This window comes from Camelina sativa, chromosome 13 (genome assembly GCF_000633955.1).
Source record: "Camelina sativa cultivar DH55 chromosome 13, Cs, whole genome shotgun sequence".
Taxonomy (NCBI): Eukaryota; Viridiplantae; Streptophyta; class Magnoliopsida; order Brassicales; family Brassicaceae; genus Camelina; species Camelina sativa.
The window spans coordinates 21,261,896-21,287,709 of record NC_025697.1 but is presented as its reverse complement, the minus strand read 5'-3'; the positions used below and the strand labels follow the sequence as shown (position 1 = coordinate 21,287,709).

At 35.6% G+C, this 25,814-nt stretch overlaps 6 protein-coding genes and 1 long non-coding RNA gene across 8 annotated transcripts in view; 2 read left to right on the top strand and 5 right to left on the bottom strand.

The window, feature by feature from the left end:
* Window positions 1-635, bottom strand: part of LOC104737368 (F-box protein At4g05010) — a 7,563-nt gene extending 6,928 nt beyond the window's left edge. The window contains exons 1-2 of the mRNA XM_010457535.1: window positions 192-635; window positions 35-109 (exon numbers count right to left, since the gene is read on the bottom strand). Coding sequence (XP_010455837.1) covers window positions 35-109; window positions 192-401 — 285 coding nt within the window. The 5' untranslated portion in view covers window positions 402-635. The remainder of the gene's footprint in view (window positions 1-34; window positions 110-191) is intronic.
* Window positions 1,967-3,628, bottom strand: LOC104737366 (vacuolar protein sorting-associated protein 28 homolog 2). Of its 2 annotated transcripts, none has more exons than XM_010457533.2 (3): window positions 3,521-3,628; window positions 3,227-3,293; window positions 1,967-2,813 (listed from the first exon to the last, which is right to left on the bottom strand). In XM_010457533.2, exon 3 carries the CDS (start codon window positions 2,770-2,772, stop codon window positions 2,140-2,142), a length of 633 nt encoding a protein of 210 aa, XP_010455835.1. In that variant the 5' UTR covers window positions 2,773-2,813; window positions 3,227-3,293; window positions 3,521-3,628; the 3' UTR covers window positions 1,967-2,139. The 2 variants fall into 2 exon arrangements, with proteins under 2 accessions (XP_010455835.1, XP_010455836.1); XM_010457534.1 differs by lacking the exon at window positions 3,521-3,628 and adding an exon at window positions 3,413-3,510.
* Window positions 6,221-8,056, bottom strand: LOC104737365 (probable serine/threonine-protein kinase samkC). Its single transcript, XM_010457532.1, has 2 exons — window positions 7,354-8,056; window positions 6,221-6,990 (listed from the first exon to the last, which is right to left on the bottom strand). Exons 1-2 carry the CDS (start codon window positions 7,829-7,831, stop codon window positions 6,377-6,379), a joined length of 1,092 nt encoding a protein of 363 aa, XP_010455834.1. The 5' UTR covers window positions 7,832-8,056; the 3' UTR covers window positions 6,221-6,376.
* On the top strand, window positions 17,087-19,218 carry LOC104737363 (uncharacterized protein At4g04980-like; the record flags this gene model as incomplete). Its single annotated transcript, XM_019234617.1, has 4 exons — window positions 17,087-18,246; window positions 18,317-18,482; window positions 18,563-18,880; window positions 18,956-19,218. Coding segments are annotated over 4 exons (1,866 nt in total), but the record flags the coding sequence as incomplete, so codon positions are not given.
* Window positions 19,312-19,949, bottom strand: LOC104737364. The gene is made up of 2 exons (XM_010457531.2): window positions 19,739-19,949; window positions 19,312-19,633 (listed from the first exon to the last, which is right to left on the bottom strand). The coding sequence occupies exons 1-2, from the start codon at window positions 19,875-19,877 to the stop codon at window positions 19,437-19,439; spliced, it is 336 nt and encodes a 111-aa protein (XP_010455833.1). The 5' UTR covers window positions 19,878-19,949; the 3' UTR covers window positions 19,312-19,436.
* LOC104737362 lies at window positions 20,598-22,428 on the top strand. Its single transcript, XR_759722.2, has 2 exons — window positions 20,598-21,420; window positions 21,864-22,428. It is a non-coding gene; the product is annotated as an uncharacterized LOC104737362 (long non-coding RNA).
* Window positions 20,885-25,540, bottom strand: LOC104737361 (ankyrin repeat-containing protein ITN1-like). The gene is made up of 7 exons (XM_010457529.2): window positions 25,409-25,540; window positions 24,555-25,019; window positions 24,266-24,382; window positions 23,745-24,175; window positions 23,045-23,658; window positions 22,904-22,952; window positions 20,885-22,664 (listed from the first exon to the last, which is right to left on the bottom strand). Exons 2-5 carry the CDS (start codon window positions 24,871-24,873, stop codon window positions 23,047-23,049), a joined length of 1,479 nt encoding a protein of 492 aa, XP_010455831.1. The 5' UTR covers window positions 24,874-25,019; window positions 25,409-25,540; the 3' UTR covers window positions 20,885-22,664; window positions 22,904-22,952; window positions 23,045-23,046.

The following is a 25,814-nucleotide window of genomic DNA, read 5'->3' as shown; positions in this document are numbered from 1 at the left end:
CTTGAATGAAAAAAAAAAAAAAAAAAAGACTTACAGCTTTTCGTATTGTTTTAGATACAAGTTTTAGTGTCTCTAGGTCCTCGTGATCCACATGACAAAGCACTCGAATCTGCAAAACAGAAATCAAAATCAAATCCTAAATTAACCAAAAACTAATCACACAAATTACAATAAAATTAAATGGAACATACCAAAATATCTTGATGAAGTGATTCAAGAAGAGAGCGATTAGATTCTTCCGGCGGCGATGAATCATTATTAACCGGAGCTGATGATTTAGATATGAGAATCCTTTTCCTCCCTAACCCCCTAGTAAACCTAACAAACCCTAACCCTAATACCTCATAGTCACGCTTCGACTTGATAACCTCAAACCGACCACCGCCACTCACAAACGCCATAACTTTATAAACTGAATTCAGAAAGAAAAGCTAAGGGATGGATCATACAACAGCCAAAGATCCAAGATAAGATTTTATTTTTCTGTGTAACAGAAGTAAGAAACTAAAAAAATTATGTAAATCGTTTCAGAATCTGAAACTAAAGATTTGATTAGAGAGAGGAAAAAAATTGAATTAAGGAAGAAGTGGAAAAAAAAAAAAGAATAAAAAAGCTCGAATGGATCAGCTTACTTATAAAAAAACCTTCCATTTTTTTTCCGTGTTTGCCGGTGAATTAAATAAAAATTAAAGTATGACACGTGGAGTTCTATGATTGGGTAAGTGAGTAAGTGGTGATCGTGGTCGGTCGGTCTTTTTCGGCTGGCTTATAGAAAAAGGGCAGTGTCGGTTTTTTAATCACGGTGGAGTGATGAATCACGTGAGGTGACGAACACGGGTTAATCGGTGTGTCTTTTTGGTAATCGTGCGACACGTGTTTTCAACGGTGCGATTTTGTAGCTTTGTGAGGAAGGTTGACTTGTGTTGCTACTACTGCTCTCTTCTCATTGGATTCTGTTAAAAAGGAGGCTGACGGCGATCAACTTGATTCTCCACGTGTGAATATAAAGTTTTTGTTTTAAAAGTTTTTTTTTTTTTTTTTTTGAAAAGTTTTGGGAATTTACGAATAATGCCATGCTTTGCGGTTAAGATTTTTTAATAATCGAAATTTTTATTTTTGGGGAATTAAAAAGTTTGGGATTGTCATAAAAGATAGAGGGACTTTGGGATACAAAGTGATGCAGCACAGAAAATTAGAGTATTATTACCGTGTTTAGTTTTGATCCGGTTTATGTCAAAGTCCATGAGCATTATTCATTGGTGAATTTTTTTTCTTCTCTAAATAATAATAATACTAATGTTCAAAAATTTAGGTAGGCAATGAAATATATAAGAAAATTTCAACTGTTATTTTGGTTGTTCAGCTTAAAAAATATTTTCAGAAAAAAAAATCATTAATGTGTCTTAAATTAAGGTAAAATATTCAATTTGAGGTAACAAATCCTATAATACATTATACATATCTTGTTCCATTGCAAATTCCCTCAGTAGATAGAATATTGAGATAACAAATTATGGGAATTGGGTGACAGGTCTACTAGCTAGCACCATATATGGATTCTTCTATGGTTCATTTTGGATTTGGAAATTTTTTAATGAGAGGAATGTTTCTGTGAAAATAAAGAATGCCCAGAGAATGGCAAGAAGAAGAGCATTAATCAAGGCACCTGTTAGGTTATGTCACGTATGAAGCAGCATATCTAGAGAGAATCGTCTATTTATTAGATTTGTGACAAGTATAATCCAGTTACTTCCCAATTAATATCAATTTAAATAATATGCTTCTTAACTAAAAAGATTTGATTGATGATTCAAAATATTGCATAAACTTTGATGATGATGATGACATCGCCGTGATTTTTTTTTTTTTTAATTTGTAAAAAAACAGAGTCTAAAATAATAAAAAATGTGAGGTAAAAAAAAAAAAAAATGTGAAGTGTTGCGTTTTGAAGAATAATAACGCCGAATAAAGCACGAACGAGAGTACTTGTAATTTGTATTTTTCATATAACCAAAATATGGCACACTCAACTCCTCAAACCGTCAAACGTGTAAAACTCTCTTTGGAATTACTACTAAACTAGTATTAAAACAAAGACCATGGACACAAAAACAAGAGAGCAAACCTACTACACTGGATTCAGTTACCAGCTTTAGGCAAAGCTGCCATGAAAGAGTTGTAAGATGACTCAAGATCAAAGTGAAGTTGCCTTGACTGCTGTTCCGTAAGCTCATCAGCTGCTCCCATCTTAGACAACCTCGAAAGCCATTCTTTCATCTTCGTCTTCCCTTCGAAATCCGGCGGTAGAATGCTCAGTTTGTTGAGAGAAGCCGACAGATCAGACAAGAGAGGATACACCTGATCGACAGCCACCATGTTTAGTTTCAACGAATCCATCGACGTGATGAAGTTCTGTACACATTCAGCAACGATGGATGCAGAGTTGGAAGTAGTTGCTGCTACGGTAGCTCGGTGTTCCACTGTGGCGGGAAGACCTGATGTCACCAGGCGGTATATAGCAGCTGGACAGTCCATCTTGTACGTGTCTGCAAATCTTTCGATGTTTGGCACCGTGTCTTTGAGTGTAGCGGATAGTGTTTTGAAGTGGACAATGAGTTTCTGACATTCAGATTCGTACTCAGAAGGACTGATTAGGTCTCTTATATAAGCTTTCTCGAGCTTCTCTGTGGCTTTGATGATCGCAAAAAGCTCTGCAAAATTCTCGTACATCTCTCTTTCTCGCTTGTCGTTCCATAACTTGACCTCTGTCATCTTTTTTTTTTTTTTTAATCTTTAGAGCAAGAGGTTCCTTACTGTATCAATAGAAGAAAACATCTAATTTTAGCAATAGTTCTTCACCTAAATCTTGTTAGAAGCAATCAAAATCTCAGATTTCTTGATCCAACAGACTCAAAGTTAGAACTCTAAATTCCTCAGACACAGTGATATGAGTTTGAGATTTGATCAGAAAAACTCAAACGAAGAAGAAAATGGAAAACCAAATCGAATCATCTCTAAAACATTTTTAAGAAGCTAACCTCTCCACTAAAGCTTCCAATATCTTAACATACACCCAAAGTTACAAAATTGAGCAGATGACCATCGAGCAAAGAAGAAGACTCATATAAAAAGCTAAGCACTTTTTCACTAAAGCATTCCTAAATCTCACTCGCTAACAGAGTCAACGACGATTAGAAGACGAGACAAAAATGGAGACGGTACTTACACGAAGGAGACTTGAGTACAGAGGCTCGCTTCAATTTGATCTTTACCAAAAGTATAAACGAATCAATCTGTACCAAATTTTAAGCAAAAATTTAGAGGATTAATGGCTTGATTCAAGACTCTTGTAAGGTGATTGGGGTCGATTCAAAACCCTAAATTCAAGTAAATTAGGGGAAATTTACAATACATTTGATTAGTGATTCGAGATTGAACACATGGGCAATATCTGAAAGAAGAAAAAAAATCCATAGCGAAGGACGACTTTAGAGTAAAAGAGGGGAAAAAAAAAACTGACCTGAGAAATTTCAACGGAGGACGATAATTTTTTTTCTGATTGGGGAATTTGGTGAAGAAGGGAAGAAGAAGAAGATTACAATTATTAATTTGAATAAATCTTGGACCGGTGTCTAATTTGATTGTGGTCGAACCGGTTTTACTACCGGATCAGGGTGGGTCTATAAAGTATAAACAATGCTAATTGACTTTGGCCTTCAATGTGTATAGTTTTTGTATTGGTTTTTTTTTTGTTTTGATTTTGAGAATCTCTTTTTTTATCTGTTAAGATTTTGCCAAAATGGTTTTTCTAAAATTTAGAGAATTTAGTTTTTAGAAGATTTTAACAATTTTCATTAATAATCTAAAAACCATCTTATTTGAGTTTTTCATTTTTCCTATAAAAACAATTTACTTGACATTTTTCTATATTTTAAATTTGTTATTATTATTACTAGGACTCAGACCCCCCCCCCGCGATGTCGCGGGGGAATTATTTTAGAAAAAGTAAATAAATTTAAAATTTAAAATTATACATTATGAATTCATTTGAATGTAATAGAATAGTTTGAATACATAAACATTAAACATAAACTGTTACTAACAACATAACCATCAAAATGAAAACTTATAAACAAAAAATATTATGTAGAATATTTAAAGTATTATAAATATATAAGATATTTTATGAAGAATTATGGCAAAGAGCTACAATTAAAACTAATGGTTGTAATGAGTAAATGTAATTTTTATTAAATAATTATAATTAAAAATGTATTTAATAATGAGTTAAACTATATCAAAGAAAAATTGAAATTAAAATACACAACTTTCAAAACCATGATAAAATAATTTTTAAATATTAAAATAGGGTTTTAACAAAAAATTATGATAAATAGACGCAACTGTAAATTCTATAGTAAGTTTTATTAAATTTCTATATTGCTATAATCATTTATAAAATTTTAGTTAGATTATAGAATAACATTGAATATTAGATATTAATATTCAAATTATTTAAATCAACATAAAACGGAAAATTTGTTTCAATGAATTATGATTTGTTAGTTATTGATGACGAGACAATTTTATAGAAAGTTCAAAAGACATTACTATTTAAATAGATACACCTATTAGAACGAAAAATTGTGATGAAAAAATATGAATAAAAGATAGTGAAAAGACACAACTCTACAATGAACATATACAACTGTTTGAGTTAAAAAAACAAATAAAAACAATTTTTCACAAAAAAATAATATAAAATCGCAACTATTGTTCGCATTTATTCAGATTGTTATTATTACTTTTAAATATTAAATATTAAAATATTGTTTTAATGAAAAGTTATGATAAATAGACGCAACTGTAAATTCTATATTAAGTTGTATTAATTTTCTCTATTGCTATAATCATTTCTAAAATTAATATTAGATATTAATATTCAATTGTTTAGATTCAACATAAAATAAAAATTTTATTTCAACGAACTTGTTGGTTACTGATGATGAGACAAATATAAAGAGAGTTCAAAGACATGACTATTTAAATAGATACACGTCAATGACGTCATACACCTATTAGAACGAAAGTTGTGATGAAAACATATAAATAAAATATATATAGTAAAAAGACACAACTCTACAATGAACTGATACAACCGTTTGAATTTCTTTTTAAAAAACAAATAAAAACAAAAGTTTTACGAAAAAGGTACTACGAAAAATCGCAACTGTTTGCACTTGAATAAACCTAATAATCCATATAAACTGCTTTTAAATAAAAGACATCTTTATTACCATATTGAAAATGTCAAATTCAAAAACTCACTATATAATCCATCTAACTGTTGGAAAAAAACTCTAGGTATTTTTATTAAATTTTTATATTTAAAATTAACTAAAAGTTGTAAATTAGATTCATCATTCCAAAAATCTTTTGTTAAATCAAGAACTAGAGGAATTTCTTTACTCTTAAAAGAATGAATGCTAGAGAATAATTTAGAAAGCAGTACAAGCTGTTGAAATTGAAAATTTATATTATTTTGTGTCATGGCAAAAAAAAATGAAAACAGTTCAAACAGACAAATATATAGAGATTTCAAAAGATACGAATATTCCAATAAACACAACTCTATAGTGAACAGTTGTAACTTTTCATAAGTAACCGTTTTAATAAACCATCACGACTTTTCGGAAAATATCCAAATGGTAAGATTGAAAAAACACAATTGTTGGTCGCATTTATTCGAATTGTTATTATATATAGATTTTTTTTTTGTAAAATCCAAAAACCAAAAACTACAATCTAAAAACTATTTTAAAACTACCAACCATTCATGACCTTAGTTTTTTTGTTTGTTACTTTTGCCAAAATCCCTTTAAAGATTAAAGAAGCAAATTTTTTTGTATAAAATAATGCGTAAACGAGAAAAACAGTATGAAATAGCCCTTTACGAAAATGGTTTAGACATAAAAGTGAATCTGATGAATGACCAAAAAAGAGTTTAGAAAACAAAGATTTTGAAAAAAAATTTTGTAGAAAATATGAAATTACTTTTGTATTCATCTTTAACCAAGATTGTAACATGTAAATTTTATTCTTTAAATCATTATAAATGGGATTCATAATAACCACAACCAAATAGGAGCTAGAGCTAAAGAAAATGGTTTTTTCACAATAAAATAATATAGAAAAATTTTATAACAATATATAGTGATTAAAAAAAGGTCATTCACATTTTCAGAAAAGTAAAAGATATTTGTGTGTGACAATGGTCCATTAATCTTAGACATACAAAATTAAATCTAAAGACATACACATGTCTTAATTACTATAACATACATCTAACCAACCAGATATGATACAATGAAGAAGACTAGTCGTCACCGCGACCACGGAAAGACTTGAAACGTCTTATAGACTCCGACCTTTGCAATTTCATCTCATCCTTGAATTTTGTAATGAAAGCTTCTACTCGTGAGTTTAGCTCGTCTCTTCCCATTGATAACTCTTTTTTCAACTTCACCCACGACGGAATCCTCTCCATCAACTTCATTCCCGGCCGTGCCGGAGATGAAGAAAGAGGTCTCCTCGCTAGCGAAGATGACGATGACAGCGAAGACAAAGATGGAGTAGGCCTCCTCGCTCGAGATGGTGATGGTGATGTTGGAACTACACGCCGTCTAACAGGCGATAGCGACGACAAAGACGGAGTAGGCCTCCTCGCTCGAGATGGCGACGGCAGTGTTGGAACTAAACGCGGTCTAACAGGCGATAGCGACGACAGAGACGGAGTAGGCGTCCTGGCTTGTGACCGTGACGGTGACTGCGGTGACAACAAAGACGGAGTAGACCTCCTGACTTGTGACCGTGACGGTGACGTTGGCATTGTTGTGTCTTGCAACATGTTAGGTTTCTTTGGTTGCTTTTCAGCTTTGACTCTCTCCCACATCTCGTCCATTGTCTCGTTCTCGTCACCGGATGTGTTATCTGTTGATATAGTTAATTACTTAATTATATTATTCATTAAGTTCAACTTAGATGAATAAATTAACTTTATATATATACCCTAACTTTATTCATCAAGTTCAACTTTATTTACCCTAAATTAAGTCTCATATTCTTCGTTTAAAAAAACATGAAGTTAAATTTATTAAATTTCTTAAAAATCCTTCTAATTTTTTTCTTTTCTTTTTCTTTTGTTTTTTATAGTCTTTTACCATTTTCAGTTTATACAAGAAAATTCTGGATATGTTGTTATATAAATAAACTGAAACATCATAATAAAAGAACTTTCAGAGAAACTACAACTATTTTGAGACGGCACGTAATAATACTATAATAGATAGATACCTTGTGGAAAAGTCTTTACTGGAGCAGTAGGTGGACGTCGGATACCGACGAGTTTCTCCGGCGCCGTTGGAGGAAAACGAACCTCCGGAGAAGAAACCCCATAAGATCCTCCACTCTCTGATCTCACCGGAAACTTTTCTTTCTCTTGAACCTTATTATTGTATTGACCAAACGAAGAACTGGATGAGTTATTAGAAGAACGGTCACGGTCATGGTTATGATGATCATCTTGTTCATAACGATGATAGGTATCATCATCATGGTGATGGTTTGTTGCCGGAGAGTGATCTGAACCGTTGCCAAAGACTGTAGCGGAGGCTGCGAGGATGAAGATGATGCCGTTGATGATGAAAAGAGGGTTTAAAGTAGGGAGAAAGAAGCGAGCTCCGGTGACGGAGATGTTTGATACCGATCGGAGCATCAGTGAGATGACTCCGACTAATCCTGAAGAGATGATCCATGCCCACGAGGTTGACATTAATTTATCGAAGTTGTTGTCTCTCTTTTTTGTGTTTTTTTGGCCCTTACATATATAATAGCCCTATTCCTCTTAATTGAAGTGTTTTCATGGTTTGCATATAAAGAAGTGAAACCAAGAAGATGAGTATAAGAAATGAAAACACATTTACTTGTTTTAATTTATTACCAGTTTGTTTGTTCTGTTAAATATTCAGATTAATTGATTAAACTTATCTCCATATAGACACTTTAAAAATGGATTTAGTATGTATAACTCATGTCTTATTGATTATTTGATAAGGTCAAGATATTTATATAGTTCTATACTTCTATCTTATCTGTTGATGTGAGAACATGTTTCTCAAGCAAAAGGCAATTAAAAGTAACCCAAGGTTAACTCTAGTCAACTTGAAGTTTGGTTAAGTTACTTTTGGGACCACAAGAGAGGAGCCTTTGTGTTTTGTCTCTTTGTGCATTAGGGTTGAGGAGGTCTCCAATATAAATTGAAGATGAGGTCGTGAGAGAGTCAATGCAGCCACATGGAGCCGCATTATGTAGCACACAATGTAGCCAGAAGGGTGAGTGAAAACATGTAAAAGCTTTAGCTTTGGGGAGTGTTTTTTCTCATTAGAACATAGGTTGATACAAAGAGTGTTTATGAGTGAGACACTTGTAATTTGTATCTATGTTTCTTCTTCTAGTGGATTCCGAGCAAGAGTCTCGGCGAGATGTAGGTGGTGTCACATTGACACTACTGAACTCGTTAAATGTGTGTGTGCTCCCATCTTCTTCTCTACTCTCTTCTCTAATCTCTCTATGCTCTGTTTTTGCTGCAACAAACAAGAAAGCTTCTCTGTTTTGACTTAAGCAACTTATATCTTGGTGTGTTGGTGTTCATGCTCTTAAAGGAAACGTGTTTTGAGCCTATGAATCCTAACATATTGGTATCAGAGCCCTAGGTTTTGTGTTGTATGGTTCTCTTAAGCCAAGAACCATGTTTTATCAAGAAGAAAGTTGAACGCTTTGATGGTCATGGAGGATGTGCTTTATGCAAGGAGAAATCCGTGGCTTATGAGGAGATTCTAAGCCTGAGTGAAGAAGCTGTGAGGATGACTGAGTTCTCAAGAGAGAAAGTTTCAGATCCAGTAGCAGCAGAAAGGAAAAAAGAGAGAAAGAAGATTCAGATCTAAGAGAGAGGAGATCTAGAGAAAGAAGGAAAGTGAAGAGAAATGATAAAGGTTGGACCTTTGGAAGGTTTGAGCTGCATAGGTCTGCTCACTTAAGTATCCACGTCATTTCCTTGGAAGAGCTTGGTTGTGCTGAGACAAGAAGCGTCTCAACTGGAACAACAAAGCAAAAGCTCTTGGTAAATGGTGCAGAGGAGAGAAAGATGCCTTAAGACTCTTTCTTGGTGAAGCATCGTTGGGTTATTCTCAGGTTTTGAGAAAGGTCATGGAGACAAGACTGTCTCAGGCTGATAGCAAAGCTATTTTTTTTTGGTGAATGACACGAGAGTGGAAGGAGTTGTATGACACATTCTGGTGATTCATGGTGCATCTCACTCACAACATCTCGAGTACAGTTTTTCTTTGGTAAGATGTTACCTCATTCATTAAAGGATCTGGAAAGATCTTAGGTGGCGTAACAAAAGATTCTTGAGAAGCTGAAGTTGTTAAAAGACAAGCTTAGCGTAGGTTGTTGTGTAACTAAGTGTGAAAGTGAGATGTGAAGAAGATGGTATCTAAAGGAGTGATTCATGGTAGAAGTGTGAATCAAGTGACGTGATTTCAAGGTCATGAAATCAGGTTTTCCTCTAACTTCTTAAAAGGTACAAGAAGCTGCAGCATAGTGAGAAGGATAGAATATCACTCACAAGTCAGAATGCTGCAAACATAAGAAGTAAAGTCAGAGATATAAGCAAGAAGCATATGATAAGAGATAAGCTTTCTATCACTGCTAAAGAAACCGATTGAAGATTGGTGTAAGCTGAAGGTTTATTCTGAAGCATCAGCTGGTTTAGTGATTCTGAAATGATGAGTACAAGTCTGTGACTCAATATCAGAATTAAAACATCAATTTCAAGACTCAAGTTCTGGGAGATTCCGCTGCAGTCACAAGGAGTTAAATCAAGTTTCAGTCTCAGTTTTGGTAAAGTCAGTTCAAGGTGGTGTTCTAACTATCATGTTTCTAGCCCGGTAACTTATGGGTGTTTTATGGCTGTGTGAGTATCAGTAAGGGTATTCTTGGGTCAGTTAAAGGAGGTTGCAGAATGGTGATGGAGCAAATGGTTTTCTGTTCGGTCAAGACAGAAACAGTTATGAAAACTTCAGTGGCTTTTGAGTTTGAATGGGGTTTCTTGTTGCAGGTTTTATCTCTGTTGGTTAGCTGTTAGTTCTTGTGAATGATGAGTCTGCAGGTTGTGGATCATTATAGAACGTGAAGCTACGAGATTGCTATTTTCAGAGGGAGTGCAATGAAGATGATGTTCTTGTTGCTGTCTGAAAATGTTCTGTTAAAGCAGAAGGATTGAAGGAGTAACACTCATATTCATTGCTATTTTAAGAGGGAATGCAATGAACTTGCTCTTGTGAGCTTGAGTGGTTGCTAGGACGCTCTTGTTTAAAGAGTGGAAGCTCTTAAACAGTGTAGCAGCAGCATAGATTCAGGTTTTAAGCAGATTTGTGTTCTGTGAAACGCATGAAGCATTTGTTGGAGTGAATCTGTGAGAAGGAGTTCTTGTCTCAAGTGGAGCATTGGTTACTCTGAGAGTATCATGTATTTTGAATCAGATCTTCAAGCTTCAAGAGAAGTATATGATGGTATGCAATTGGCTATACTATTTTTTTGTGTCGAAAGTCTTCTTAGCCGAGAGGGTGTTAGGCACCGGGAGGGTGTTTGGCATCAAAGGGGGTTAAGTTGCGTGTTTTTTGTTCCTTTGAACAGCGGTACAAGGAAAGTATGGGGTGGCTTTGTGTGGAAAGTACAAGATTTGTTTTGGGGAATTAAAGTATGGTTTGGTGGTGTTTCAGCCTAAGTTGTGGCATTATCAGATTATAGAGTTTGTTCCAAGAAGATGAGACAAGACTGTAGATCAAAGTTCTTAGTGGTTTTCTAATTGCAAATGGATCTGTTGAGATTGGCTGCAGGAAGAAAGAAGCATGTGTCCCATTTGTGGCACACTTTCTGAAGCAAGAAGTCATGGTAACTCATTTTTTGATTCATGAGATCGTGGATCAAAGATGAAGAATGGTCTTAAATCTGATTGGTGAAGCTGGGATTTTAGAGACAAAGTGCATTCAAGGGTTATAGTTTCAGGTGGAGTATTATTGCTACAAGAGAGCAATGCCTATCCTAAAGGATATTTTTTTATTCCTGGTGGAGCTATGTTTGTGGATGTTGTCTCAAGGGTTTAGCAGAAGAGGAAAGAGTTAAAGAGTTGTTAACTCACTGGGTTTTTTCAGATTCATGGAAGTGCAATGTACTAAAAAGAGAACAAGCCAAGAACAGGTGGTTATCAACATGTTCGACGGGTATAATCTGAGAGGATAAGGATTATTCTTACAGAAACAAAGTTGCAGGTTTCTATAAAGGAGCTGNGGGCTTTTACATGTGTAGATTTCAGTTGGTATACACTTCTGTGGATTTTTATTTTTGTCGATGATAGAAACGAAACGAGCTAGTGTATATTTTGGTTAAGTATAACTTCGCAATTGTCCTGTGAATTTTGTTTGAACTTCGTGTTTTTGGAATTTTTGAGCTTGAGTTATTTGAATTACAAGCTTCAGTTTTAAGGAGCTGCAGGTTTTCTGAAAGTTTCAGAAGACATTAAGTAAACGGAGATGAAGTCATTACAGTTGTTCAGTGAGTTCTCTGAAGAAGAAACTGAAAGAGACAAGTGCAAATTCTCCATAATTTGTCTCAAGGCTGTTCATTTAAAACTGTGGAAGCATTGTATATCAAGCTTGATAAATAACTCATCTCAAGACTGGTGTTGGTAACTGAAAAGGAGTCCAAAAGAGGATGAAAAAAAATGCAGAGATTTAAGCTGCATTTAGAAGACAACTATTGTGGATTGGTTAGTTGTCTTGGTTGCATTATGAGAAGTCTACATAAGTGTCTAATCATGGGAAGTCCTTTGCAGGTCAGTGGGTGAATGATCTTAAAGAATTACAAGGTCTTGGCTCAAGACTGCAAATCGAATGATGCAATGGCCAAATTCGTTTTGGTGGATGTTGCAGACAAGAAGAGTACTACGGATTGTTTTTACAGCTTGAAAGAGGCATCATGGGTTCTAAATTTGATGTGAGAGCTGTTGCAAAGACGTGTCTCACGGATATCACAAGGTTTGCTGATAAGAGATATGTTAATGGTTGCTAGTAGTGAGTTTTCAAGCTGCTAGTGTGTTCTGTTTTTAACAAGATGGTTGAGCAGGGGTTCTGTTCTAGTTACAGTTGTTTAAACAGGTTATTGTGGTGAGTCTACAATGGTATAAGCTGTTAGTGAGATTGACTACAAGTTGAATCAAAGTGCTTCAAGTTAGAAGTCAAGATGATTCTGTGTTTCTGCATATTATTCAAGTAATTCAAGGGTTTTGATCTCAATGCGCATGAGTAAATCCTAGAAGCTAGCAAGGGAATCAAGTTCTGCAGATGAATAAAAGGCACATCAATCATTGTAACATGCTTATGGTCTGAACAGAGGCCATGGTGGAGAATATGTGATTGAACGTTTCATATGTGGTGAAGCTTATGGAGTTTTTCTGTTGAGATTAACAAGTTGGAGGTGTTCTTAACTTGTTAATGGATTTTTCTGAGCAGTGACATCAAGTATTCAAGTTTTGAATGCATCAAAGAAGGATCATAAAAGAGTTGAGCTCAATACAAGTGTGTATGAAGCTGGTTTTTCACAACTCTGATGATATGCCGATGTGTTGATGGCTCAGGTTCGTTTAGCGGTGTGAACCGTCACAGCGGAAGTGCATTGTACAGTAAAATGCAGGAAGGATCAAGCAGGTTTAAGGGGTTTAAGCTGCTAAGGATCAAGGCTGAGTATTGATACTCATGAACCGAGATTGGAATCCAAGAAGCTAGAAGAGGTTCTCTCTCAAGTATGTGAAAGTTGTTTCGATCAACAGGTTCTCAGGTGGAGATTGTTGATGTGAGAACATGTTTCTCAAGCAAAAGGCAATTAAAAGTAACCCAAGGTTAACTCTAGTCAACTTGAAGTTTGGTTAAGTTACTTTTGGGACCACAAGAGAGGAGCCTTTGTGTTTTGTCTCTTTGTGCATTAGGGTTGAGGAGGTCTCCAATATAAATTGAAGATGAGGTCGTGAGAGAGTCAATGCAGCCACATGGAGCCGCATTATGTAGCACACAATGTAGCCAGAAGGGTGAGTGAAAACATGTAAAAGCTTTAGCTTTGGGGAGTGTTTTTTCTCATTAGAACATAGGTTGATACAAAGAGTGTTTATGAGTGAGACACTTGTAATTTGTATCTATGTTTCTTCTTCTAGTGGATTCCGAGCAAGAGTCTCGGCGAGATGTAGGTGGTGTCACATTGACACTACTGAACTCGTTAAATGTGTGTGTGCTCCCATCTTCTTCTCTACTCTCTTCTCTAATCTCTCTATGCTCTGTTTTTGCTGCAACAAACAAGAAAGCTTCTCTGTTTTGACTTAAGCAACTTATATCTTGGTGTGTTGGTGTTCATGCTCTTAAAGGAAACGTGTTTTGAGCCTATGAATCCTAACATTATCTCACGGCAGAAGAGATCTTAATTATAATTAGTTTATGATACTTTAATTGGAATTTATCACGAGCTAGATAAGGCTGATACGTTTTTTTAAGAGATGACAAAGAATTATTATCACTTTAATTTTTGTAATTTTTTTGTCCTTTTGTAGAATTATATATAGCATTCGAAATTTGGTCCCAAACTATAAAAATCTCTAAAGTAAATAAAATTTCCAAGAACTCATGGAAGTTTATCGAAGACTGTATGCATAGAGCATGTACTTTTGAATATTAAATGAGAGTAACCAAATATCTTGTTACATTTTCCATTGTTATATAAGTGTTTATTATATAAGAAACGTAAATTTAGATGGCGACGCAATGATATAAATTGCTATTATTTAACTAATTTTTAAGTAGACCAGCTTGGTCAATATGATGGCCTTTTGAGAAACGTATTTTTGGAATATTTAAAAGCCAAAGGGCCAGTGAAAATTTCACCCTTCTTACATGTATCTAGCTAGTATTCTAGTATTAGTGTGTGTGTGTATATATATTATGCAGGCCTTAATGTACACGCATATGAAGTCAAGTAAATATACATTATTTACACTCCTGACGTTGCATGCTATATATGTATGTATAAGCTAAAGCCATACATGGATCATGATACATAATGTATACACAATTAACGCATATATTGGTTTACAAGCATATCTAGGATTTTTTTAAAAAAATCAAACCGAAATGGACTAATTAATACAAGGAACCAAAAATTAATTCTACATGCATGCACCAATTGGTATATAGTGCTATATGATGAGTTTTGCAATGATATCCTTCTTCAACTACAGTATAAGAAGTTAAGAACAAACTCTTCTAATTTCTCTACTCAATGCATCATGCATGCATGCGAATATGAGATGCATACAGAAGTTGTTTTGACTGTTTCCATAATTGGGCAGAAAAGTGTATTACGTTTATAATATGGAGTTTGGTGTGGAAAATTCGTATCAATACATTTTTAAAAATTTCTCATTTGGAAAATGATGGTGTATGAAGTTTCGAGGCTCTTACCTGTAGAGAATATAGATTGGGGTTTCATCACCTAAAAGATCTCAGTGGGTTACACACACATCATCTTGAGTCATTATGACGCTGATCCAGTCAAATCCATGTCGAGTGACAACAGAATTTGCATTGCTACATAAATTCGAATCTAGACTTATAAATTTTCATGTTGAAGGTCAAAACTCCAAAATTTAAAGTATTCGAGTCTACGACACTCGTTTTGAGTAATGTTTACAATTCTTAGCAAGAATAAGTTTAACAATTTGCTGTCTAATTGTCTTAATCGATTAATTTCTGAATTCCTTCAGTTGACCCTTTTTTGTTTTTGTTTTTGTCATTAGAGCTTTGGATAAATTTATATTTATGTAAATATGGTCCGTCAGATAATGCCCTGCCGCGGAAGAGCATGCATGGACTGTAATAAGACGTGAGCAGTTTATTATTATATATAGCTCGTTATAACGATTACTAATTTACTACAGAGTACTTGTATATATTTCCATAACATTTATCTATATTTTGTGCCCCACTTTTATTTTGGGTTAATACTACTGAGCTAGCTTGTCATATTTAATAAGGGTCTATATATGACTCAATCCACACCACACACTTGAATCGGTTGCTTCTTTGTCAAGAAACTGATTTACGTTTATGCAGATTAACTCTTCGATCCTCTGTTTTTCTACTTGTATCTTTTCAACTTTTTTTTTGGTTTAAGTATCTTTTCAACTTGTAAAGTCGATTTGAATGATAACTTGACTTAGTAAATCTAATTTAAGAAAAAGTGTTCTTAGCTAAACAAATCTAATATAAGGACTCTAAAAATATTTTCAACCGTTGTAAAAAAATCCTTACGAAACATAAGAATAACAGCTAAAGTCCAACGTAATATAGCATAACCTTCAGGAGAATTTAAGTGTTTTGAATAATATTAACAGCAGTGATAATAATAGTCAAAGATTTCAATCATTCGAAAGTTTCTAATAATAAACCAAAAGGGTTAGAGATCGAGATAGAGAGAGAGAGACAGATACGGATACAATCCTTCTAGGATTTCTCAGACTGATTTTGTTTCCGATTTTTTCTTCCCCTCTTTTTTTTTTTTTTTAAGGGTTGAAAGAACAAAAAAAAAACACATTTCTTTCTTTCTTTCTCCTGAAAAAATATTCATTAAGAAAGAGATAGGATTCTCTTTCTAATGGATTCTACTGATTCAATCCTTTTTCTTAGTTGATAAATCGATTTTTTTTTTTTTTCGATTTCAAAACTCGCAATGTCAAGCGGGAGGCTTTGCGGCTTCACGCCGATAACCTTCTGTCGAAAGATCACAAAGTTGCAGGTTTTGTTTTCTGTCTTTAATATAAACATCATTTGTTCTTTTTTTACGTTTACTTTGTGTTTGTATTTTGACACTTATTTTATTAAAACTTTTAAAAGCACTTTCTATACATTAGATGTTTTTAACTGACTTTTGTATGCATTTGTGTTAATTAATTTGCCTCAAATATGTTAAGCTTTACAATGTTTTTTTTATTATAGGTCGCTCGAGGGCTAGCTCTAAAAAGGCTTATCAAAGGAAAACACGAATTTAGACGCACAGCAACATCAAAGAACAATGTTGATCAGAAAAAGAATAATAAAGAGATCAAACGCACAGCTTCTTCACAAATATCTTCTGTTGCAGAAGCTTCTCCAAAGAGTTTGCATTCTACAAAACATGTTTCTTCTCCCCGTGGCGCGGCATCGCCTCTGTCGGTAAAGAATGCAAAGAATCAAGTGAATACACCGAAAAATAACAATTCGGATGGTTCTTCGCCGAAATGTATGGCAAATTTCATCTTGATGGTGGAACTAAGGAAGAACATCTTTGCTTTTAGAGATATGATTGATTTACCTTCTCTTGATGGTTCTCTATCTGTCACTGAGGTCAGTAACCACAAATAAACCTTTTCTTTTAACACATTTTTGTCCATTTTATATGCTAAAACCTTCATGTCTTTTTTTTTGTTTTTGTTGTTGAGTGTTACAGATTATAACACAAACAATGAAGGATTTACAAAAGCTTTCTCCTGAGATTGTAACCATTAATCAATCTTTTGTAATGGAAGGAGCTGACATGGATAAGGTACACACATATATGATTTTAACAGATTTTGAGTTACGTAAAAAAACATCCAATAAACAACAACAAATAAAAATAGCAATTTCTTGAGTTAGTGTCATTTGTTTACTTGATGAGTCTTGTTAATCCCAGAAATGCCCCAAAAACAGATGTTGATTTTCTTCTATGAAGATCTCAGAGCTATTGGGGATTCTTGGATTATGGATAGTGACTGGATTTATCGATCCAAGTACAAAAACAGTGGTGTTGGCAAGAATAAGTCTGATCGTCTAGGTTTGTTTACTAAAACACTTTATTTAGTTGAGAGTTTTGGTGTAAACATATAGACTAAGTTATTTTTTTGAATGTTTGCACAGTGGAGCATGTATTAGCAGCTCTTGATGGACTAATCAAGACGACAAGAGAAAGGTTCGGTATGATGGATCATGAATCTGAAGGAAGAAAGAGTTTTACACCAAAGGGTGTTTCATCGGAAGCAAGAAGAAGCTTTACAAGATCTGCTTCTTATTCAGAAAGTAACAACTCTTTTTACCCGTCTCCATTAACACCAAGATCAGTACTTCCGGGGACAATGCTAATGTCTAGTAACTCAACATCTCCAAGTCTTTGGAACTTGAGAGCTCAAGCTTTGGATAGGTTAAGCCCTGTTGATTTGAAGCGGTTTGCTATGCAGATCTTGTCACAAAGAGATTCAGAGAGTGTTAATGATATGAAGATTAGTATCGAAGAAGAAAACGAAGAGAGTGATACATCATTAGTAGAAAAAGAAGAGGAAGAAGAAGAGGAAGAAGAAGAAGATAATGATTCCTCTGTTTTCGAAACAGAGAAGCATGATATTGAAACAGAGGATCATAGGGAAGGATCTGGACCAGATCATGAGACTGAAGCAGAGAATGAGATTGAAGAACATAACCTCATCGATGGTTCTGACACAGAGCCTGAGATTGAAACAGAGCATCATCTTGTAGGTTTTGAAACAGAGGACCATAGTGAAACCACAACTTCAGAGAGTAACTCAATAGACTATTCTCAAAAAGAAGAAGAATCAGTGCCTCGATCGCCTCCACCTCCGCCACTTCCATCACCGCAATCGCCGTCACCGATGGCTTCAATGTTAAACAACAAATCTACTCTTCTCTCACAACCACCACCCCCACCTCCATCACCACAGTCTGAACTCAAAGCTCCGGCTCCTCCACCGCCACCACCTACGTCAAAATCATCTGAAAGTGGAGCTTTTTGTCAATTTCCGAGACAACAATCAATGCCGGCACCTCCAGCACCACCAGGTATCGTAAGATCTTTGCGTTCTAAGAAAGCAACTAGCAAATTGAGAAGATCAGCACAAATAGCAAATCTGTATTGGGTTCTCAAAGGGAAGCTTGAAGGCCGAGGTGTTGAAGGGAAAACAGGAAAAGCAAGTAAAGGGCAAAAGAATGTTCCAGAGAAATCTCCTGTTAAAGGTGCACGATCAGGAATGGCCGATGCACTTGCAGAGATGACAAAGAGGTAAAATGACTTGACTCACAATTCATGTCTATACGTTTGAGTTTAACTAACTCTTTCATTTGTGTCACAGGTCGAGTTATTTCCAGCAAATCGAAGAAGATGTTCAGAAATACGCTAAATCAATCGAAGAACTGAAATCTTCAATACAAAGTTTCCGGACAAAAGACATGAAAGAATTGCTTGAATTTCATAGCAAAGTGGAATCTGTTCTTGAGAAACTAACTGATGAAACTCAAGTATGTTTTCTCCTTGTGTTATTTTTTGAATCGGCTCACCGTTTCTAGCTGAGATGCAAAAAATTCGTTTGATTGTTTAGGTTCTTGCGAGGTTTGAAGGCTTCCCTGAAAAGAAACTAGAAGCAATAAGAACAGCAGGTGCCTTGTACAAGAAGTTAGATGGGATTTTAGTTGAGCTCAAGAACTGGAAGATTGAACCTCCATTAAACGATCTTCTAGACAAGATAGAACGTTACTTCAACAAATTTAAAGGAGAGATTGAAACGGTTGAGCGAACAAAAGACGAAGACGCTAAAATGTTTCAGAGATACAACATTAACATCGATTTCGAAGTTCTTGTTCAAGTCAAAGAAACTATGGTTGATGTTTCATCAAATTGTATGGAGTTAGCACTAAAGGTATATATAATTGTATATACATAAATCAAGAAATTGATTCTTGAGGATGATTGATTGACGCTTTATGTTTTCTAGGAGAGGAGAGAAGCAAACGAGGAAGCAAAGAATAGTGAAGAAAGCAAGATGAATAATATGAAGGCAGAGAGAGCTAAGAGGATGTGGAGGGCATTTCAGTTTGCTTTCAAAGTTTATACATTTGCAGGAGGTCACGATGAACGAGCAGATTGTTTAACAAGACAACTTGCACATGAGATTCAGACAGATCCTGACCAAACCGATTCATCGAACATGTCTTGAAAACCAAAGAAAAAAAAAAGCTTCATCAATCATCATTTGTTTTACTCTTTGAAACCAAGAAGAGATTGATGCGTGAAGATGATTACAATTGTACATTTTTGTGTGTCTCTAGTTTTGATTTGGACCAATGCAAAGAGACAAGAATCAGATTTCTTTCATTTCATATATAGACATATAATTACATGACAAAGAAGCAATCAAGCAAAGATCTTAAGAAACGAAAAAGTCAACGTAGAGGTCATCATAGAGAAGACAAGTTTCAAAAGAATCCACCAAAGTCAACGACATACTCTTCTTCATGAACATTATCTTCCATGATCTTGTCGTTAACTCTATGATCCTCTCTTTCTGTATCTTCTTCGATCATATCAATGTCTTCTTCTTTTTCTTGTAGAGGTTCCTGAGAGAAGGCTATTCTCTTTACTTCTCTTTCATTATCTTTCTTAATAATCGTATCTGTCAAATATCAAAAATCATTGTGATCGATCTTTTTAGAGTCAGTTTTGGTAGACGAAGCACAACACTAAACTAGAGTATTGGTTTTGTAATAGAACAACTTACTTATCTTTCTCTTGCCTAGAGAAGTATCTTCGTCATCTTCTTCGGACTGAAAATGGTTTTGGACCTCTTCTTTGTTTACTTCCATAGGTGAAGAGCTTGAGAGTTCATAGGAAAGCATAACGATCTTGTCTTTTGACATTTCGAGACGAACATATCTCTTTACACAAAAAAACAAAAGCCTAGTGGATAATGATGTCCTATAACGAACTCTGGTTATGAAGTGTATTATTTAAAGGACTTTCAAATTACTAGAATATCCCCGGTGTAGCTCTATTCAATGTGAATGTGTGATGGACCTTGATGTGTTAGACAATTTCAGGTGTTTGGAACATCTATGTATGTAGACTTCTATGTATGGTTTAAAAGGATGACTTTTGAATCAGTGAGTAGAAATTCTAAAAATTTTGATTTAATCACTAGAACAGTTTCTATGGAGTCAACGAGAACCATAGAAGAAAGGCAGTAATGTTTACATACACCTGCACGAGAGTCAAGAGGAAGACCTTTAAGAATCAGAGGCATGGTTACAAGTGTAGTTGATGGCTAAAGGAGGTGTAAAATCGATATACGCATATATATATGCTTGGGCCAAGTCGTTTTTTGGTGGAGTGTTCAGCATCCTATTTTAAGGTTTTGGGGGGCATTATGAGGGCATTTCCAACAATGCATTCATTTTGAGAAAATAAGGGGTTTGATGGTGAATTACTTCCAATCCAATGATACATCCTCAAATTTCTTTTTAAAAGTTTTTTTTATTTACATTATAATACACAATCTTATCAATAATTTGAGGGGCTGTTGGAGTTGTTCTGAGTGCAATTACTAGAAAAACCCTTAGAAAACAAAATTCTAAAAGTTGATTATCCAAGAAGAGTCGAACACGTTACATCAACGGCAAATAAAGGCGAACATAAGCACTATATCACCACAACATTTCCTGATGATGATGCCCTCTAAATGATTAATCGCGTGTAAAGTCCTCGCTTTACTCGCTTCTCTGTCGAATTATGAACAAGCCATGGTTTTCTTGGAGAAAAGGTGGAAGCTTTGATTCTGAAGGAACTGCATAAAGTTTGGAGCTTTGTCAAAGAAACATAAAAAAGAAGGAAGCTTCGAGCTAAATTAAGAAAGTTCTAAAGCTTTGTCAAAAAAAAAAAAAAAAGGTGACACCCTGTCCCTATGAAGCTCGGAAGACGGAGGCATCGCGAACGGGAGGATAGAGAAGAATCGGGACTAGTATAAAGTAGGAGGATGTTGTGAGATCTGCAATTAAAAGCAACAGAAGAAGAAGATCGTTGGTGTTCTTGGTCAAAGACACCAGAGTTGGAGGATGGAAGATTCATGCTGAAAGAGAAAGACCGAATCGGTGGAGGTGATTTCTGGTCTGTGAAATCGGAAACCACTCCCCTCCAATGGCACAAGAGCCTGCCACAAAGCAAGTTTGGTACAAAGAACCTGTTTGTGGATTTGTTATAACCATTGAAGGGAGAACACTAGGTCATAGATGTTGTTGTTAAGAATCTGTGGTTTATAAAGTAGCGTGAGGATGGTGTATGGTCACGGTTAAAGATGGATTCAGGGTTCATGAGAGGCATGAGACAACTTTCTCTGGCTTAATTCTATGAAATGGGAATCGGTTCAAATCTTGAAAGACAAATTGTTTGATTCCCTGCCAGTACAAGGTATATATTTTTTGCGATAATCTGTACAGTTGTTTCTGTTCTTGATCTGCATAGTAAGAGGATTCTGAGTCCTGATAGGACACACGTTTGTATGTTGACCTCTAACAAGGATAATTGCAAGTTTTAGTACTGGGTTTCTCAGTTGTTGTTTTTTGTTTGGGTTAATCTGGTTTTATAAGGTTGGATACAATGAAGGTTCAAGACTGTTAGATTGATGGTTGTTGTATGTTCATTGATTCTTGGAAATAGGGGACGCCCTAATAGTTAAGAAATCTATGAGCTCATGTGTATTGGTATATCAGCTAAGGGTTAAGATTCAAAGAAAATTGAGTTGCAGGTGAAGCATTCAGAGACGTGATCCATCATGTTTACTGTTGGAGACAAGACATGTTTTGGGCAGTGTGGAATTTAAGATTGGTTAACATTTGCGGTTTTGGTTGCAGGATCAGTCTCAGTCTCGATGTTAAATGTTAAAGATTCTTGCGAGTCAAATAAACTCATGTTTTAATAATCAAGGCAGATCATTAATGGAGCTTGTAGCAGCAAAGATAATATCCATATAAACTGGATCAAGGGTTCTTTGTGTTTGTTCCTGGTTATTTTGAGGTGCTTATGTGCTGGAACAGTTGGACTTATGTTGGAGCAACAAGCAAGTGTTTTCTCAATGATGGACAGACAGTCATAGGTTCATTAAGTAGGGAAGAACTAAAGTGACATCAGAGCCAATACGGAGGCTTTTGACGCATTTGATTCATGTGTGAATAACATACCCCCGCTTGCTAGAACATGATACTTATGTGGGAACAACATGATTTTGTAAGTGGCTGACTTAACAACCCAAGGTTTTTGTATGGCCCCTTTGTGGTGTAGATCAGTAAAAAGTCAACTTTGTGTACTAGAGTTCTAGCACAATCTGGTTATCCCTAAGCAAAATTTATGTACTTGGCTCTTACACTGAATTGTAACCCCATAAGAAGAAACCGATTAGCAAATTGGTGATTTAACCAATCGATACCTCATGTCTTCTATGCTCTAACTGTGATCGAAAGCAGGGATCATTTATGAGTTCATGGATCGGTGTTCATAGTAATTGGTTTACAATAAAGAAAGAGATTACAGAGTAGATCGTAGACAGGAGAACTTAAAAAGAGTATTATTACAAAACAAACGACAAACAAGCTACCGAACAATGACCTGCGTAATAGATGTGTTCTGCTATCCTCTCAGAAGAACTTGAGCACCTCCTGACAAAGTTGATCAGAAAATTTCAGTTGCACATATATGGTTCCATGTCTAATTTATTAGAGTACAAGAGAAGAGGTGTATAAGTTAAAGGATCTCTTTGTAAATACATTAACCCTAGGTTCTCTCTGTTTACTATATATATGCTTGTAGCCACTCTGTTTTGATATATACGATACACACATTCCTTATATAATTAAATTGCAATCTACACTATCATAAGATTCATAACCTAAAATACCTGACATAATGCAATTTTATCCATTCTTATAATCACCAGAGACGATTCCCTGCAATAATTTATACTATCAAAACTGTGACAAACAAATCAACAACATTATAACTGAGTTTGATAAATACCTCGACTTAGTTTGATAAGTACCTCTACAGAAAACGTCGACTTCTATGCTGCAAGAAGAATTTGGACCAGTATGATGCACGGATCATACCAACGAGGAGTTTAAGATGCATCGCTATGAAGGAAATCCCGATGAAGAGAGCCAAACACACTAAAGTACCACCCCTCCAAGCAATCTTTGAATGGTGCATAACTATCACGGCGCCACAAAAGGCTATGACCATTGCTACTATAGAGACGAACAGCATGAAAAGTCCCAACATCAGGCTCGAAGGAAGCATCATCCGGAATTCGTTAGAAGAGTTCCTGGATGTCAATATTGACATGAAGAGTATTATGGCTAGTGATGAGCAGATGAATGCCACAGCAGATGCACCGTAAAATGTCTGAAACCATTTGCTATCCGCTAAAATAGGATATCCATCTTTGTTGAATCCACTAGGGACAGTTATAGAAGCAGCAAACACTAAAGTAGCAATCAGAGTTGCAACAATCATGCACGTAGTTGATGTCCCTTTTAGCCACTTCTCTCCTTCTTTCCGCAGAGCCTGATGCTCCTCTGTGAATATGACATCTGGTGTATTATGCACACTAGTATTGCTTTCTATGCATCTAGGGGGTACCATCTTTTTCACGGCCTTAAACACACACACACAAAAGCTGTTTTCAGAGAGTCTAATTAGAAAGAAGGGCAAAAAACTGAGGAACGAAGAAGTAAAAGTACCTCAAACCAAAGCAGCTCGCGCTGCATCTGAAAAGCTGCTCCGGATACTACTTGAAGCCGATCATATGGAGGTAGCCTTGCCGTAAGATGCAATATGTTGCAACCTGTGTTATCAACTAAGTCTAGAATTCTACTCTTTGCAGGACCTAGGTCGAAGATCAAACCAAATACGCCCTCATGACGGTTTTCCGCAGCTACGTGGAATATGCTTTGGTTCTTCTCATTAACAAACCAAATGAGATCTGGGAACTTGGAGATGATAATAGCTAGAAACTCTGCGTTCCCAACACTTGCAGCGTCAAAAAGCATAATTTTTGGCTGTGTAAATGAAGTGAAGGTGCCATGTTGATTCACAAAATGGTTCCATAGATTTTCTATCAGTTCCCCAGCTGAGGATGACATTCTTTCTCCACGGAAGAAATTGGACAACACTAGAAAAGGGAGTTTGATTTAAAGTAGTAAAGAAGAAGAAGAAGAAAAAAAAAACTGACGACAGAGATTGTATGGATCAATCAACTTACTGCGGTTAGGCGAGAGAGCATAAGGCTTTAAAGCCATCAAGTGCAAAGCTGTATAGCCGTTGGAATCTTGAGAGGCAGCTACTGTGCTCGTTCTATCCAACAGCCTCACAGCAAAATCTGAACATAAATGTGGATCATTATTAAAAATGAGTAATTAAGTAATCAAAAGCAACTAATATATAGAGAAGTGAAGCTGATAGCTATATATAGAGTGTTTAAGCCAAATGCTGATTGCTATATATAGAGTAATAGATTGGACCATAATGAAAAAAGAAGAGGATTTACGTACCAAAGAAATCTGAATATATGAGATTATGAAAGAGCTTTGTCAACATCTCATTGTTAATGATATTGAAGTTTGTTCTCTCGAAGAGAAGTGAAGCTGTCTCCTTGTGCCCAAACATGATTGCAGTCAACAGTGGAAGCTCTCCCTCATTTCCAGGTATCTGTGCAAGACTAGGGTTCCTGTCAATCATCATCTCAACAATCTCTGTAGCCCCTGACTGAGCTGCAGAATAGAGTGCTGTGAAACCGAATCTGTTTCGAAGAGCCAAATCATTATTCTGCAGCTTCTTCAAAAGTTCTCTGACAAATGCTACTTGATTCATTGAAGATGCTACATGTAGAGGAGCATCAAAATCAACAGTAATGGCTGTGCGAACTATCTCGTTGCAACCATTTAATTATTGTGCTGGCTGCGTTCCAATCCCCTCTCATTGCAGCGGACTCATTGGAGCACATGTATAGAGAAACTCTGTCAAATTCACAAGTAAATGAAGTTACATTATTAGAGACAAATTTGTCGAAACTCTTTCCTAATCTGTCAAAATTGAACAAGCTTAGATAAAAAAACACCCTAGACATATACATACTATTGCTAACATTATCAGTGCCTAGTATAACTAAATAGGTCATAAGGTTCGACAATTGATTGATATATGGTCGGTTCTACATATATAGTTTGAAAGAGCCATATATTCAATCGATTTGCAAAATAGTATGATCAGTATCTAAGCAAACTTAAAAACTAAACTGCTATCATCGTAACCATTTTGATCGATTTGTAAAACAGTATCAAGCAAACTTGAAATGCTATCATCCTAACCTAATCTGTCACAAAGCTTGGATTGGTACACTATGTACCTTCGTTATCGGGGTATAAGCTACGACTACGAGCTGTTCGAGTTTCGTCAGGTTCTTGAGACTCTATCTCTCGGTTCGCCGATGTAGAAGCAGAGAGATTCGCCATGGTTTCCGTCGCGCCGTCAGCGCAAATGTAGGGTCGTCTGTCAGCGGAAATTTAGGGTCCGTACGTGTTGACAAAATCTAAAGGGTCGCAATCATTGGTAATCATTTAATGGGCTCAAAGATTCAGGTGCCCACCAATATAGTGTGTTTTTATTAGGGCTGGGCATTCGGGTAAACCGTTCGGGTTTGAGTATTACCCATTCGGGTTCGGGTAAACGAGTTTAGAAAAATAGAACCCATTGGGTATTTTTAGATGTATGGGTTCGGTTCGGTTTGGGTACTATCGGGTTTGGGTCGGTTT